Source organism: Hemitrygon akajei, chromosome 3 (assembly GCF_048418815.1).
Source record: "Hemitrygon akajei chromosome 3, sHemAka1.3, whole genome shotgun sequence".
Taxonomy (NCBI): Eukaryota; Metazoa; Chordata; class Chondrichthyes; order Myliobatiformes; family Dasyatidae; genus Hemitrygon; species Hemitrygon akajei.
The window spans coordinates 93108784-93126487 of record NC_133126.1 but is presented as its reverse complement, the minus strand read 5'-3'; the positions used below and the strand labels follow the sequence as shown (position 1 = coordinate 93126487).

The window sequence follows — 17704 nt, the reverse complement described above, 5'->3', positions numbered from 1 at the left end:
CATAAAATTAAGCAAGTGCTCCTGTGGAACGTAAACTAAAAGTCCACACTCTCATAATTCCATTGTCACTTCACTTCAAGGACAATGAAGAGAAACAATACGTGCTGACATTTGCAGCACGGTATATCTGTGAATGGACAAATAGCTGCTCTCCTTTCATCTCAGATGACATGTCCTTCTTTCATTGCCCTTTCTGGATGTGTGTAGTTGGCTCATCTGAGAATCAGTACCACTTTTCTTCTTCTTGCCCTGTCCAGTAATACTTATTTTATATCAGATAGGTAGCTGGATTGATCATATGAAGATTCTTTGTACTTCCTTTAAGGTGTTGCAGTGGCACTGGGGAATCCTTGGAACTGATTTGCAGCCAGATCTGCTTGCAATATTTGAATTTGGACTGGAGTGAAAAGTTTGCTTGGCTGCTGTCAGTTAAACCGAGGGAAATTATTTTTGACATCTTGACAGCTTGTTAGTACCACAATCTCCTAATTCAATAATGTTGGGAAACTATGGTGGCAAATCTTATCATGATTTTAGACAGGAAATACATCAGTTTTTAAGAGTAGAAGGTGCTCTTCTGATGAGCCAAAGTGCAGCCAACTTTGCTCACATTCAGCTATACGTACCTGTATACAATCAATTTTTTCAAAATTGAGCATCCTTATGAGAAAATTTCAGCTAAATTGTGTAAGCAAAGTATCTCTTTTAAGTATCAGAGAAGTTGTGCTACAGTTGATCTTTATCTCCTTTTGCCTGTTGTCAGAATGGGTAACTACTGTATCACATGGAAGCTTTGTTACATATAACATTGTAGTTTAATTACAGACTTAGAGGCCCGAGAGCGAGAAGCCCAGCTGAATGAAGATGAAGAAGTTAAGATTACAAAGAATTTAGATGAAGTGGTAAGTGCAAAAGCAGGTCAAACTGCTGAAAGTTATTAAATTCATATCACTTGGTTTCCTGCCTAAAATTTAGAATTTGCATGTAAGTGCAGTTGTTACATTTTCCTGTGACCATGTGGTTTTCCCCTGGGTGCTCTTGTTTCCTTCCACGTCCCAAAGAAGTGAGTTGGTAGGTTAATTGCCCATGGTAAATTGCACTTTAAAATGCATGTGGGTGATGGAAATGTGGGGAAAATAGTTTGAGGGAATCATGGGGAATGTAATTTTACTGCAATGGCATAAGATTGAAGAACCAATCTTGTAAGGAAATTAGTCACTTTGAGGTACATTTAGGCTGACATTTCAAGTGAAACTGGGTGATATTTCAAAAAGACAAATAAAATCCAGTTAACTCAATGATGTTCTTAATGTAATGTTCTGAATGTTAATCTGAGCAGCAATGTTTGAGCATTTATTTAGTCAGTAATAATCAGGGCATTCGAGGGTGGGACAATTAAATACTAGCTCAGGCTGCCAAGCCCACATATCTTGTATGAATAATATTCCTGAAGTGGAGCCAGGCCGATCTTTGGACTGCTGCACCAAGGAATAGATAGTACAGGGGCAAAGTCAGCAAATGATTCTTCCTAGAAAGTAAATGCAAATGTTAGACGGAAACACAAGATCCGTCTGGGTTGTATTGTTACTGGCTTCATAAATGAACAGCCTTTTAACATCTGTCTGTCATTAAGGTCCCCTATGCCAACCTTGTCAGCACCTGTGAGAGAGGAGAGTAGAAAGTACCCTTATAAAAAGATTTGCTGCACTTTGAACTGCACCCAACTGTGTTTAATTTACTTTTGAGGCATTTCCTTACCTTTGCTTTGTATAGTAAGAGACTTCAGCATTCACCTCCTTGACATGCATAATTTGACTTAATTCTCAGGCAAAAGTTTGGTCTCCCCATTCATTTTATAATCATATCCTTGCATTTTGAAGTATGTGGTGGTCCATGAATTGAAGCTATCCAGAGATAGACAGCTCAGAGAACAGTATCTTTAAACGGCGGTAGTTGAGTATGTTAACATCTTGCATCTTAGCTCAAGTCTGGACACAAGATTCTGCAGATGCTGGAAATCCAGAACAACACACATAAAATGCTGCAGCTAGCATCTTTTTCAATCTTTTTATTATTATTATTAATATCAACAAAATAAAATTGATACATACATAATGGGATTACAAACATACACATTTCAACTGAACATGAAAGAATACATAAGCAATAGTTACAGTATAAATGAGTATTCCCAAATCATGGACGATACAAGTAACAAATAAACAAGGCAAACCTAGGTATATCATAATATATATTAAAAAAAACAGAAAAAAGAAAAAGAAAAAAAATTTATGCAAAAAGAAACTAATCTAATAATCTAATAACTAATAAGGGAAAAAATGAAAAAAGAAAAAAGAGAAAAAGAAAAAATGGGGGAAAAAAAGGGCTGTTTATAATATCTCACAAAAATACAAAATCATCAGTGTCGTCAACTCCGATCCTCTCAACATATATAAAATCGAAACTGGAAAAACAAATAGGCTTGGGACAGGGTCATATTACATCATATGAAAATATTGAATAAATGGTCTCCATATCTTTTCAAATTTAATAGAAGTATCAAATACAACACTTCTATTTTTTTCTAAATTTAGACATAACATAGTTTGAGAAAACCAATGAAATACGGTAGGAGGATTAATTTCTTTCCAATTCAACAAAATAGATCTTCTAGCCATTAATGTAAGAAATGCAATCATTTGACAAGCAGAAGAGGATAAATGGAGTGAGTCCATCATTAGTAAACCAAAAATTGCAGTAATAGGATGAGGTTGTAAATCAATGTTCAATACCGTAGAAATAATATCAAAAATGTCTTTCCAATGTTTTTTCAAAAGCGGACATGACCAGAACATATGAGTTAAAGACGCTATCTCAGAATGACATCTGTCACAAATAGGATTTATATAGGAATAAAAATGGGCCAATTTATCCTTGGACATATGAGCCCTATGCACAACCGTAAACTGTATTAATGAATGTTTAGCACATATAGATGATGTATTATCTAATTGAAGAATTTTATCCCAATTCTCAATAGGGATAGTAAGGTTAAGTCCTCTTTCCCAATCATTTTTAATCTTATAGAAGGGCTCTGAACGTATCTTCATAATTATATTGTAAAGTTTTGATATTAGCCCTTTCTGAGAAGGATTTAGTTCAAACAGATTCTCCAAAATACCTGAAGACACAAAATTTGGAAAAGTAGGAAGTACAGTATTTAAGAAATTCCTAATCTGTAAATATCTAAAAAAAAATGAAATCTAGGCAAATTATATTTATTAGATAATTGTTCAAAAGACATAAAACAATTATCCAAAAATAAATCGGAAAATCGTAGTAATCCTTTAGTCTTCCAAGCTGAATAAGCTTGGTCTATAATAGGATAAAAAAAAGCAATTGGATACAATAGGAATATTTGAAACAAACTGAGTCAACCCAAAAAATTTCCGAAATTGAAACCATATACGTAAAGTATGTTTAACTATCGGATTGTCAATTTGTTTCGGCAATTTAGAAAGAGCAAAGGGAAGAGAAGACCCTAAAATAGAACCCAATGAAAATCCTTGTACAGATTTAATTTCCAGGTTCACCCAATGAGGGCTAAAAGATAAATCCCAATCCTTTAACCAACATATCAAATATCGGATATTAACTGCCCAATAATAAAATCTAAAATTAGGCAATGCCAATCCAACTTCCTTCTTTGCCTTCTGTAAATATTTTTTCCCTAATCTAGGATTTTTATTCTGCCATATATATGAGGAAATTTTTGAATAAACATTAGCAAAAAAAGATTTCGGAATAAAAATTGGTACCGCTTGAAATATATATAAAAACTTGGGTAAAATAACCATCTTAATAGCATTAATCTGACCTATCAGAGATAAAGATACTGGTGACAATTTAGTAAACAAACATTTAATCTGATCGATTAGGGGTAAAAAAAAATTAACTTTAAATAAGTCCTTATAGTTTTTTGTGATTTTAATCCCTAAGTAAATAAAAGAGTCATTAACTAATTTAAAAGGTAAATTTCCATAAATTGGAACCTGTCTATTTAAAGGAAACAATTCACTCTTATTAAGATTTAATTTATACCCGGAAAAATTACTAAATTGAGCCAACAATGATATAACTGCAGGAATGGATTTCTCAGGATCAGAAATAAATAATAATGAATCATCTGCATATAATGATAGCTTATGTATATCCGTCCCACGATTAATGCCAAAAATGTTCTGTGATTCTCTGATAGCGATTGCCAAGGGTTCTAAAGCAATATCAAATAATAATGGACTAAGAGGACAGCCTTGTCTAGTACCCCGAAATAAACGAAAAAAGGGAGATCTTTGATTGTTAGTAAGCACCGAGGCTACTGGAGTATGATATATCAGTTTAATCCAAGAAATGAATGTCAGACTAAAATTAAACTTCTCAAGCACAGTAAATAAGTATGGCCATTCAACTCTATCAAATGCTTTCTCCACATCTAGTGAAATGACACATTCTGAAGTGCTATGTGAAGGAGTATAAACAATATTCAATAATCTCCTAACATTGAAAAAAGAGTAGCGATTTTTAATAAAACCAGTTTGATCTTCCGAAATAATTTGGGGTAATACCTTCTCCAGCCTGGATGCCAGTAACTTGGAAAAGATCTTGGAATCTACATTCAATAAAGATATTGGTCTATAGGATGCACAGTCAGTAGGGTCTTTATCTTTCTTCAATATTAAAGAAATGGAAGCTGTATAAAAAGATTGTGGCAGATTACCCAATCTAATTGCTTCTTCAAAAACCCTGCATAACCAAGGAGAAAGAGTAGCGGAAAAACATTTTTAAAATTCTACTGTATACCCATCTGGACCTGGTGCTTTCCCAGAATTCATAGAGGAAATAACCCCTTTAATTTCTGCATCCGTAATAGGAGTTTCTAATATTGAAAGATCATCTGATGATAATTTTGGAAAATTCAATTTCCCAAGAAAATCACACATGGTATTATAATCATGAGGGAATTCAGAATGATACAGGGAGGTATAAAAATCTTGAAATGATTTGTTTATCTCATCATGGTTAACTGTCAGATCCCCATTCGGCTGACGAATCTTAGTAATTTGATGTTTAACCAAAGCATTCTTCAATTGACTAGCTAACAGTTTACCCGATTTATCACTATGTATATAAAAATCAGATCTGGTTTTCATTAATTGATTTTCAATCGAAGATGTAAGTAATAAACTATGTTCCATTTGAAGTTCAACCCTTTGTTTGTAAAGCTCCTTACTAGGAGTAGTCGAATATTTCTTGTCAATCTCTTTAATTTTATCAACCAATAAAAGAGTTTCCTTCCTAATGCATTTTCTCAGACCAACAGAGTAGGAGATAATCTGTCCACATATATATGCTTTAAAAGTGTCCCAAAGTGTTCCGCAAGAAATATCATCCATGGAATTAGTTGAAAAGAAGAAATCAATCTGTTACCTCATAAATTTAATAAAATCCGGATCTTGCAGTAAGGTAGAATCAAATCGCCATTGTCTAGCACTAGAAGCTGTATCCGTAAATTTAATAGAAAGTTTTAATGGAGCATGGTCAGAGATGGCTATAATATCATAATTACAACCAATTACCGATGGAATAAAACAAGAGTCAATAAAAAAATAATCAATTCTCGAGTAGGAATGATAAACATGTGAGAAAAATGAAAACTCTTTGTCCTTAGAATACCGAAATCTCCAAATATCAAAAATTCCATTATCAGTCAAAAAAGAGTTAATATAAGTGGCCGACTTATTAGGTAAAGTCTGAGTAGATATAGATTTGTCCAACAGAGGATTTAAACAACAATTAAAGTCACCACCCATTATTAACTTATATTCATTTAGATTAGGGAGAGAAGTTAATAAGGACTTAAAAAAATCAGGACAATCCACATTTGGAGCATAAACATTAACCATAGCAACCTTTTTGTTAAAAAGTAAGCCAGTAATTAACAAAAATCTACCATTCGGATCCGAAAAGATATCGTGTTGGACAAATGCAATAGAGGAGTCAATAAAAATTGAAACTCCCTTTACTTTAGCATTTGAATTCGAATGGTACTGTTGACCTTAAAAAGCGATAATTATCCTCTTTCCTCACATGAGTTTCTTGTACAAAAATAATATGTGCATTGAGTCTTTGGAATACTTTGAAAATCTTTTTCCGTTTAATCGGATGGTTTAAGCCATTAGTATTCCAAGAGAAAAAATTAATGGTCTGAGCCATATTTCTGAAACCAACCCTTTGGTATATAAAGGGTTAACGAAATTATGAACTCATGCACCCGGAAGAGGAACAAAAATAAGGGGCGGACCCAGAAGTGACGACATCGCGGACATTTTAGTAGTTTAAAATCAGCCCAAATGAAGAAACTAAAAAAAACTGGTGTAAAGAACATAAGATTTAGAAAAAGACCCCCCCCATCCCCCACCCAAGAGGAGAAAAGATCTCCCCAGCCAGGAAAAGGCTGGGAAAAAGGAGAAATGAAACTAAATCTACCCCCATATCAGCAGAAGACAACTCCGTATATAAAGGATAAAAAAGATCCACCCAAACTCTAAAGAAATAATAATCACTATATTAAAACCAAACTTCTTAATATAATTGGTAGTTAAAAAAAAACAAAAAGAATATAATCACTAGTAAATTATAAATAGGGTTAAAACCCAAACAAACCAAAAAAAATTTAAACTGTGATAAGAAATGCATTATAGGAAGAAGACGAGAGAAAAAAAAAGGCGAAATCAAAAAAAAAGCCAAAAATATTTTAGAGAAGAAACCGCCATCTTAGTAAAAAAAATTTCACCTTCGAAGGATTAATAAAAATGACCAAAGCTAAAGTACAGTGATTGAAGTAAGTAAAATAAAAAGATTAGTACATCAAAAAAAAACTTCAACTAGAGTATAAAATATAGAGTAAACCTACACCAATAGCCAGAAACAAAATCTGGTTTTGGAAACAAAAACCGTCTTGCAACGATCAAAATCACTCATTTATTAGAGACGAGAATCCGTAGCAGTAGGGAAGTTCTCATTCAGAAAGCTTCTCGCTTCAGATGTAGAAAGGAAAACACGACGTGGTGCATTGGGAGGCGATATCCTGAGCTTCGCAGGGTATAAGAGCGCAGGTTTTAGATTTTTCTCATAACATTCGGACATCAGAGGTTTAAAAAGAAGCCTTGCCTTCATTACTTCTGGACTAAAATCTTCCACTAATTGAAAATTGAATTCTTGAAATTTGACCATCCCTACACGCCGAGCCACACAAATAAGTTGCTCTTTAACATGCACATAGTGAAATTGGACAATTACAACCGGTGGTTTAGCTGAAGCACTTGGTGATCGACGCATAATTCTGTGAGCGCGATCGAGTAACAGAGGACTGTCTGGGAATACAGAAGGGAACGCATCCTTTAAAAGTTGAGCAAAGTACTTCGAGGGGTCCCCTTGTTCAATACCTTCCGGGAGACCAAGTATGCGTAAGTTCTGTCTTCTGGACCGATTCTCAAAGTCGACACTCTTGGCTTTAAGTGTTTCCACCTGTTTAATCGTCGAAAGTAATTTCTGCTCCAGTTTTTCAATTATCAAGTCTCGCTTCCGAGCGTCCTCTTGCAAAGTTGCGATTAGAACTTGCTGCTGGTTAACTACTGAATCCGTCTTATCCATATAATCTTGAAAAGCCTTTATATCTTGTTTGAAAATTTGTCGTTGTTCTTCAAATTTTTCACTTAAAACCTCCAATAATATTTCATAAGTCAATTCAGTGCGCTTAGGATCGGTCTTTTTCTTCTTCCTGTTCCCGTTAGGATCTTTCCCAGGTTCTCGCCCTTTAGATCTAAGAGCCATTTCTGTATTCATTTCTTCAAAATTCACAATAAACTCTTAAAGATAAATCCAGAAAAGTAGCAAGAATCTTTTGGTGTAGGTAAAAGTAAGTTAAATAAGGGTGATCATAGGTTAAAAAAAGTAAAGGTTATGGAGCGAATCTGAAACAATGCTCACTCCATGAGGAGGGGAATAAACAGTTGACATTTAAGTCTGAGACCCTTCATCAGGACTGGGGAAGGGGAGAAAGCTAGAATAAGAAAGTGAGGGAGGGGAAGGTGTGTAAACTGGCAGGTGTTAGGTGAAACCACGTGAGGGAAAGGAAGAATGAGGCAAGAAGCTGGGAGATGATGGGTAAAAGAGGTAAAGGGCTTAAGAAGGAATCTGATGAGAGAGGACAGTGGTCCATGGGAGAAAGGGAAGGGGGTCTCTGGAGACAAGTGAAGAGAAGGTTTTGGAGGAGCCATAATGGGAAATGGAAAAAGAGAGGAGGGAGAAATTACTAGAAGTTAGAGAAATCATTGTTCATGCTATGAGATTGAAGGCTACCCAGATGGAATATGAGGTATCGCTCTTCGTGCATCGTTGTGATTGCAGAGGAGGCCATGGGCTGACGTGCTGGAATAAGAATGTGTAGTAGAATTTTTTAAAGTGCCACTGGGAAATCTCACTTTGTTGTCATGGGTGGAGCAGAAGTGCTCGATGAAGTGGTCCGCCTTTCTACACTGGGTGCATCAGATACAATAGATGACCCCAACAGACTTGCAGGTGAAGTGTCGCCTCTCCTGCTAAAATTGTTCTGGTGGTGAAAGAGGAGGTGTGGAGTGAGTGCAGCACTTTTCCTGCTTGCAGGGATAAGTACCAGGAAGGATAAGTGAATAAGGGAGTCATGCAGAGAGTGATCCCTGGAGAGAGTAGGGGATAGGGAACAGAAAGATGTGTTTTGTGGTAGGATCCTGTTGAAAATTGCAGGTTACAGAGAAAGGTGTGCTGGGTGCAGAGGCTCTTGGGATGGTATGTAAGGATGAAGGAAACTGTATCACTGATTTCCTTTCCCTCAGTGACCAGCTTCACACAAATCTGATCCAAGAGACATCCCATTGGCTTGAGGATAGAAATAGATGCACAGACTTTGAATTTTCTAAATCTATGTGAACTGGCAACTGGCTTACTTGCTTCTGATGCATGGATTCAGTTTTCATTGTTACCCTAATGCTGCTCTGTTTTGAGTGGTCACAGACCTCAGAGATTGTCACACTTCAAGGAACCTTTGAGAACTGTCTTGAATCTTTTTTTTCATCTGTCTGGTAATCTCTTCCCTTAATAGCGCTCAGGATAGGAAATGGGAGTTTATTATCGGGCTTGCAAACAAAGTGACCAGTCCATCAGAGCTGAATGAGTCCAGCTGGGGAGGTTATCCTGGGAGAAGACAGTGACATAGGTTCACTTTGCTGAACAGTGGATTTAGAGGATCTGTATTGGTTGTACTTCTCTAGTGTATTGAGGTACCTGCTCTAGGTGGAGGTGGCATCTGTCGGTCTCGAGAGACCATGGATCTGCGCCTGGAGTTTCCAGGACGCAGGCCTGGGCAGGGTTGTATGGGAGACTGGCAGTTGCCCAAGCTGCAGGCCTTCCCCTCTCCACGCCACCGATGTTGTCCAAGGGAAGGGCACTAGGACCCATGCAGCTTGGCACCGGTGACGTCGCAGAGCAATGTGTTGTTAAGTGCCTTGCTCAAGGACACAAACACGCTGCCTCAGCTGAGGCTCGAACCAGTGACCTTCAGGTTACTAGTCTGATGCCTTGCCCACTAGGCCACGCGCTCTAGGTAGACTGTCTAAAACAGGAGTTCACAACCTGTTTTATACCATTGAGCGTTACCAGTAACCAAGGGGTCTGTGGATCTCAGGCTGGGAACCCCTGGTCTAAGAAGTGTGCAGGAGGGCAGGGATCATTGTATGACTGGTTAAAACAAAATGGAAAGGTTAACAAAGTTTGCTCAGGTGTGCCTTACTTCTCTAGTGATATCACGAATGGGCAGTGAAGCGCCCAATTTGGAAGATCACAAAATTTTAAATCAGCTGGAAAGGCCTAAATGAATGAAGCCGCGCTACATCCTCACAGCCAACATTGCCACCCAGCTTTGTATCATTGTGATCTTGGATATATCATACTTAGTTCCTCGATCCAAAGCATCGAGGAGGTTGTGAACAGCCAGAAATCATCTCGTAAGTCACAGCTTGAAAATGACCCTGTGTGGGTCCATTTACAAGAAACAGCACTTAAAGGTCCTAGAGTACAGTCATGAAGTGCTTTTGAAGTCTGCTGTTGGAAGTTTGGCACGTAGTTTAGACACATTAACATTCCACAAAGGAGCCCAACAGGGAGAAAATGACTGTTTTGCAAACCTGATATTGGTGGCAAATGGTAAATTTTAAGCATTCTGTGAATGATGGTGTCTTCAGATAGTGATATGGGATTATTTTCATCCATTTTAATGAGGTTTTGGTTTACTGAATTGTTTGAAGGACAGTCTCTCTGTCCCTGCCAGGATCCCTTGAAGGTAATGTGTATAGATTTGAGTACTCAATCTATTGATTTCACCCTTGCCACTTTATGTAGAAGCAAGAGCAGCGATTGTGGTTTCCCTTGAGTCTTTCACACAGGCAGAGGTGTGGTGCAAGGAGAGAATGTTGACACTTAGGGGCTATGTTTTGTTGCTGGCTTCATTATAATCTTTTAATGTTTCTGACATTTGGAACAGAGACAGCATAAAGTCCAATGACAGAGTGTGGTAACAGACGCAGTAGATCTGTCGATCATTAAATCCCTGACTGACTTCTGTCCAAATGACGCCACCCTTCAGAACTGACAGCCATGGACAAAATGCAGCCCATTGTTTTTCAGTGGAACAGCCCTTAGTTCATGTTTTGAAACTAACTAACTCAATCCAGGCTTTTATCCCTTCAAGTAACTTAAAGTCAGAAATGGTAAAGCTAAAAATTAGATAGCAAAAGATAGTTGCTCTGGAACTAATAAAGATGTAGGGGCAAAGAGGAAAGATGTGCCAGAAGGGTACATGATAGAATACTCACTCCTCCTCAGGCTGCTAACTCTGTCTCATGGATAGACCGTGGGGCTGTCCATGCTTGTTTTCACACAACACACTCAAAAGTGTTGGAGGAGCTCAACATATCAGGCAGTATCTTTGGAGGGGAAACAGGAAAAGTTTCAGGCCATGATCTTTTATCAAGACTGAAAGGAAAATCCATTTTGGGAAAAAAAGGACATCTGGATATCATGGGATAGAAATTCTCATTCTGAGAACAGATACAGCAGAGGGAGAGGACCTGAGAAAAAGGAATAGCATTTTTACAAGTGACAGAGTGGGAAGAGCTATTATCAAGATAACTGTGAGACTCAGTGGGTTTGTCAAAAAAATGTCGTCAGGTATTATGCCTCCAGAGTTGAAGACCGAGAGGGATCAAGGGGTGAAAGGTGTCAGAGATAGGCCAAGTACTGAGATGTCCATTATTTCAGAAGTCTGCATTCCCTTCCTCCACTGTTGATGCTGCCTTCATCTGTATTTCCCATACTCTCCCCCCGCCACCAACATAACAAGGTTCAGGCTCCCTTTATCCTCATCTACCTCCCCACCAGCCTCTACTTCCAAAACATTATTGTCCACAACTCCTGCCATCTCCATTGGGAGCCCATCACAAGGGATTGCTTTCTCTGTAACCTAGTCATCCTTGGTCATTCTGACCTCCTGACTGGCACATTACTGCAAGTATGGCAGGTGCTACAACTGCCCCTACACCACCTCCCTTGTGTAGGCCTCCGTTAGTCTCGATAGACCATGAATTTGCACCTTAGAAAGTTTCCAGGACGAAAACTGGGCAAGGTTGCAAGCCTGGGCAAGGTTTTTTTCTATGGAAGACCGGCAGTTGCCCAAGTCTCCCTTCTCCACGCCACCAATGTTGTCCAAGGGAAGGGCATTAGGACCCATACAGCTTGGCACCGGTGTTGTCGCAGAGCAATGTGTGGTTAAGTGCCTTGCTCAATGACACACACGCAGCCTCAGCCAAGGCTCGAACTAGCGACCTTCAGATCACTAGATAATCGCCTTAACCACTTGGCCACGCACCAACTCCACCTCCCTTACCACCATTCAGGGCCCTAAGCAGTCTTTACAGGTGAGGCAACACTTCACCTATGAGTCTCTTAGGGTCATTTCTTGTATCTGGTGCTCCCGGTGCAGCCTGCTCTACATCAGTGAGACCTGACACAAATTTGGGGACCATTTCATCAAGCACTTTCATGCTGTCTGCCACAATAACCAAGATCTCCCATTTCAATTCACTTCATATTTCTGCACCAACATACCTGTCTGCAATTCCTCTGCTTCCTCATATTCTGTCTAGGTAGTGTCCTCCAACCTAATGGCATGAACATCGATTTCTCTATTTTCTGTTCTTCCCTCCCCACCCCCCCAACCTTTGGTGGCTCTCTCACCCCTTTCCTTTCAGTCCTCCACCCTCATGACCTGCCCATCACCTCCCTCTCGTTCTGCACCTTCTACCCTTTTCCCCATGGTCCACGGTCCTATCAGATTGCACCATCTTCAATTCTTCACCTCTTCCACCTATCACCTCTCAGCTTCTCCTATCATTCCATTTCATCTGCTTTCCACCCCCCCCTCACCTTATCTCCGGCCAGCTTGCACTCTTCCACTGCCACAAACTACTTATTCTCACTTCTGCCCCCTTCCTCTCCAACCATGATGAAGGGTCTCAGCCTGAAACATCCACTATTCCCCTCCATGGGTACTACCTGACCTGCTGTAGTCCTCCAGCACTTTGTATGTATTGCTTGAGATTTCCAGTATCTGCAGAATGTTTCTTGTTTTCGCACAGTTTTATTTTTGCTGTCCTTGGTTTGAAGCAATGATCTGCCTTATCACCCTTGAGCTCAAGCACTATTGAATTTTTACATGATGTGCTGTTACTACTGATCCCAATTTAGAGAGGTTGTTCCTTTGCTCAAAGCAAAGGTTTGCAAGTTCATTCTTGCCAGGTCAGGTCAGATGGCCAAGCAATATTAAGAAAAACTCCGGGTGGATTTTAACTGAATTTTGTAAAGAGTTGAGTGAAGAAGATTAATGCCTCATCCTTCACAACATTTCTTCCCCCTCTGAAGCCCCTCCATTCATTCACAAGTTCTGAAAGAATGTGTGATCTTGGAAGAATTAGAAGCAGCCACAGCTTCTGCTGCCATGGACTCCCTGGCAGCCCCTACCAGAAAGGAGTGTGTCAACGCTGAATTATATTTCTTTGTTTGAAATATCTGCTGATGTTTATGTACAAGGAACGGTGTTTTGATCAGGAGCCAGCAGACAAAGTAACCTCTGCTCTGCATAGAAATTGATGCCAGGAGAGGAAGAAAGGTAGATAATTGGAAACACGAACAGCTAAATCGTATGGCTTAATATAAGCAAGAATCATGATAGTTTTTGTTGGGTTGTCATGCTAGCTATAATTTTGCTTCAGTCTTGTTCACTGTCATTCATAGTATTGATTAATTCCTCAGATGTAACTCTTGCTTGCCTCTTGTCTTCCTACAGATTGCCAAGCTGAGGGAGGAGGGCTCCAGAAATTTACTGGAGCAGCAGAGGCTCATCAAAGAACAGATAATACTGGAAAGGGGGCAGAGGTTGCCAGGTAAGTTTGCACCTGTAATATTGTAGGTAAAAACACCTGCCATGGATGAATGTTTACTGATTACAACTCCAGCTTCAATTCTATACATCCTACCCTCGTTATATGCGTCTTCAGACAATGCGGATTCACAGTTATGCGAGGAACACTGCTTTCCTGCCAGTACAAGTCAGGTGCGCACACCTCACAATCTCACTCCCGCCAGTCTTGCATTGGTTTTGGCAAGGTGTGGATGTACAATCTTGCGCTCTTAAACTTTTGTTGGTTTTACCTTCGGTGCAGTGATTTTGTGCTTGAAATATTTAACTGTGCCTCCTAAGCATCCGATGTCATGTCCTGGGCCACTAGCCGAACGGCAGAGAACCACTTTAACACTTGAAAAAAAGTTGGAAATTATAAACAACGCGGCATCAGGTGAAGGTAACACAGCTCTGGGACGCTATTGCCGGGAACAGAATCTTGCCTTTAAAGTTCTTTTGTTGCTTGACAACATGCCAGCCCATTCTAAACATTTGGACAGCATTCATCCTAACATAACAGTGCGTTTCCTGCCGCCTAACACAACATCGCTGATTCAATCACTCGACCAAGGTGTGATCCACATTCAAGGCTTTTTTTTTACGGTGAACTATCTCTCAGATGCTGCAAGCAACAGACGATTTTGAAAATCCCAGGAGTTTACCAACGGTGAGGGAATGGTGGAAGTTGGAACACTTGGCACAAATGGCGATGGACATGGACCCAAGTTTAGAACGGAGTCAGCATTTCAGTCATTTCCTGCCGTCAACCCTTCTTCCCTACAAGCAAATTTATGCTTGAAAACAAAATGCTGCCAAGCAAACAACCCTTACCACTTTCTTCAAACTGGTGTCATCTCCTGCTGCCGTTCTGTGAGTCTTCCTTCACCCCTTGCTGTGCTTGATATGATCCTGACACCACAACAACCACTCATCTCCCGGAGCAAACTCACCTGCCACTGTTGGTGAGTACTGTACACCCTAGTATGTTAACTTTCTATGATTTATTACATTGAATATTACCTTAAATTGATGAAATATAATATGAATGTTGCCTTGTGGTACTGCTTTTGTGTCATATTGGTATGAAAATGTGAATAAATTACAGATAATACATATTTAGGAAGCCCTCTGGAACGCATCCCTATTTTCTCCATTTAAATAATTATTCACATTATGCGTCAACTATGAGGAACGTATCCCCCGCATATAACGAGGATAGGGTGTAATTCCAAGAAAGTTCATCTCCAAACTCCTGGAACTCAACCTCTTTCTTTGCAACTGGATCCTTGACTTCCTGACTAATAGACAGCAATCAGTAATGGTAGGCAGCAAAACCTCTGCCAGGGTTATCCTCAGCACTGGTGCCTCACAAGCCTGCGACTTCAGCCCACTACTTTACTCCCAATGCACTCGTGCCTGTGCAGCCATATTCTACTTTAACTTTATCCATGAGTTTTCAGGTGAGTTTCATTATATCTTAAATAACAATGACAGAATACAGAAAGGAGATAGAGAGCCCAGTGACATGGCGTCTTGACAACAATCTTTCCCTCAATGTCATTGAAACAAAAGAGCTATTCAATATGAATGGGGATAGCCTTCACAGGCTAAAGAAATTGACATGTGCCCTTTGACTCACCAGTTTTTATCAGTGCAGCATAGAAAGCATTCTTTCTGGATGCATCGTGGCTCGATATGGCAAGTGCTCTGCCTGAGACCACAAGAAACTGCAGAGTTGTGGATACATCTCTATACGCATCAGAAACCAGCATCTAGACAGCATCTACCAGCGTGTAGACGCTCTCTACACTTCTCGCTGCCTCTGTAAAGCAGCCAACATAAATCAAAGACCCTCCCCACACAAGGCATTCTCTCTTCTCCCTCCTCCTAACAGGCGGAAGACACAAAAGGCGGAAAGCACGTACCATCAGGCTGCAGGACAGCTTCTATCCCACTGTCATAAAGCTACTGCTCAGTTCCCTAGTACAATATGATGGAATCTCATAATCTACCATGTTATATAGTGTTGCACCTTATTGTCTATCTGCCTACATTGCAATTTCTCTGTAACACATGTTTCTGCGTTCTGCTATTATTTTACCTTGCACTATCTCCGTGTACTGATAAGATGAGATGATCAGTATGAATGGCATGCATAGCGAAGTTTTTCACTGTACATCTGACATGACGATTTACCAATTTATTCAGTGGTATGCTTGGATTCATTGGAAGCTCGTGGGCATGTGAAATTTAACGTTTCACGAGGAAATGCAGAGTAAATAGCAACTTTATGGAGGAATTGTTGAACATTTACAAGTGTTGTGACGGGTTGACTGGTGCTTTATTTTATAAATCGCATTCAATGGGGAAGGCTAGTCTTGCAAATAGGTACTGGAAAGGCCAAATGTTAGCATGTCGTCCAGTTCTGGAGACTTTATTTTCAGGCCAGGGAATGAAAACAGTGTCAAAAGAACTGTAAATTATTAGGAAGTGAATAAAGGACAGGAGAATATGTATGTATGTATGCTTGGCACTAAATTATAGTTGTGGAATGTAATATTGGTGAGGAGGAATGGCAAAGGCAAGTGGACTTCAGGGAAGAGCAAAATGGAAACAAAGGCAATGAGGGGTTAATGGGAGAGCCAAAGAGAGCATTCTGGGGTGGAAGGTGAATAAATTTCAGGGGAGAACAGAAGAGCAAGTTACAGATAAATGTAAGGGGAAAGTAGCAGCAATATTCACTTGGCATTGTACATAACAATTGCAGCGGCTATTTGAACTTATTTAAATTTTTCTTTGATATGGTGGAATTCTGTATTAATGCATCTGCTTCCTATGTCAATGAAAATTTGGTAATATGGTTTCCGTTCCTTCTAGGTTTTGCTGACCAAACAGACTCCAAAAACAAATCAACCCCCAAGCTGAAAGTAAGTCTAGTTCTCATGCTGGCTTTTGTTAATGTCTTGTGAAATAGATTTCCTGTGAGGTTCAGAGTTACTGTGAGTTATCGAAGGTTTGGGAAACTGGTAATGCAATCCCCAATGTAGCGGTTACTTTAAAATGACCCAAAACCTCTCAGAGACTAAGCACGGGGGTGTTGACTCTGTATGACATGCTTTCCATCAATAATAAAGTTCTAAAGTCGAAAAAAATACGTTCGATCTTTATTGAGAAACCAGCAAAGACAAACTATCTTGTAATGATAAAACTAACAATATAATGAAATAAACAGTCTAAGTGTATTCAAATGTACTTAAGCTAAGCATTCTTAAACTTAGTTAAACAATTAATGAAGTGTAACTAAGCAAAGTGGTGGACAATAAAAATATCATTCCTGGGTGCCGTTAACAGTAGTCAGACTAAAATCTAACCTAAAAACAAAGCATGAATTCGTAACTATACTCTTCACTACTACCATGCACCAATCTACATGACAAGTTACCCAAAATAAACACTCAATGCAAAATACAGACAAGCAGAAAATAGATACATGGCTCCTATACCTTAGAAGATACCAAATATACTTATTTCACTAAGTGCTTTCCCTTTGATTTCTGGTTTTTAACTATTTTCATAATTTCTTTTAATTTGCCTTTTAAATTTCAGCATTTTTCCTTAATTCCTTGGAAATCATGAAAATATTTTATCTTTGCCCACACCTCTTTCCCCCCTTCCCCTCTGTCCAACCCCCCCACCCTTTTCCCCCCTTCCCCCCGTCCAACCCCCCCCCCCACCCTTTCCCACGATATGCAGCTGAAATGGAAATGTAACAAGGATGATGAATCAAATGGTGGTTATTCTCATGAATTTCTCCTATCAATCTTGCGAAAGGTAAGTTCTTCTGCAGTGAGCCATCAAATGAAGAACACTTCCTATGCTTCTACCATCTGGTATCTATCCAAGTGTGTCAGTTATGATGGGAAATACTTAGGGAAGTGAGATTATTTTGAAATGACATTACTCATCTGCAGTTACAAAACACCTACAGACTATTAAGCCCTTGTGTTCCATTCCACCCCCCCCCCCCCATCTTGCTCATACAAATTCTCATCATTCAGCCCCATCAACCTACCTTTCTAAATGATGCTGTGATGT

The 17704-nt window shown here is 39.3% G+C and overlaps 1 protein-coding gene across 1 annotated transcript in view; it reads left to right on the top strand.

The window, feature by feature from the left end:
- dnajc17 (DnaJ (Hsp40) homolog, subfamily C, member 17) overlaps positions 1-17704 on the top strand; it is a 157692-nt gene that overhangs the window by 74228 nt on the left and 65760 nt on the right. The window contains exons 5-8 of the mRNA XM_073040346.1: positions 826-902; positions 13496-13592; positions 16487-16536; positions 17363-17440. Coding sequence (XP_072896447.1) covers positions 826-902; positions 13496-13592; positions 16487-16536; positions 17363-17440 — 302 coding nt within the window. The remainder of the gene's footprint in view (positions 1-825; positions 903-13495; positions 13593-16486; positions 16537-17362; positions 17441-17704) is intronic.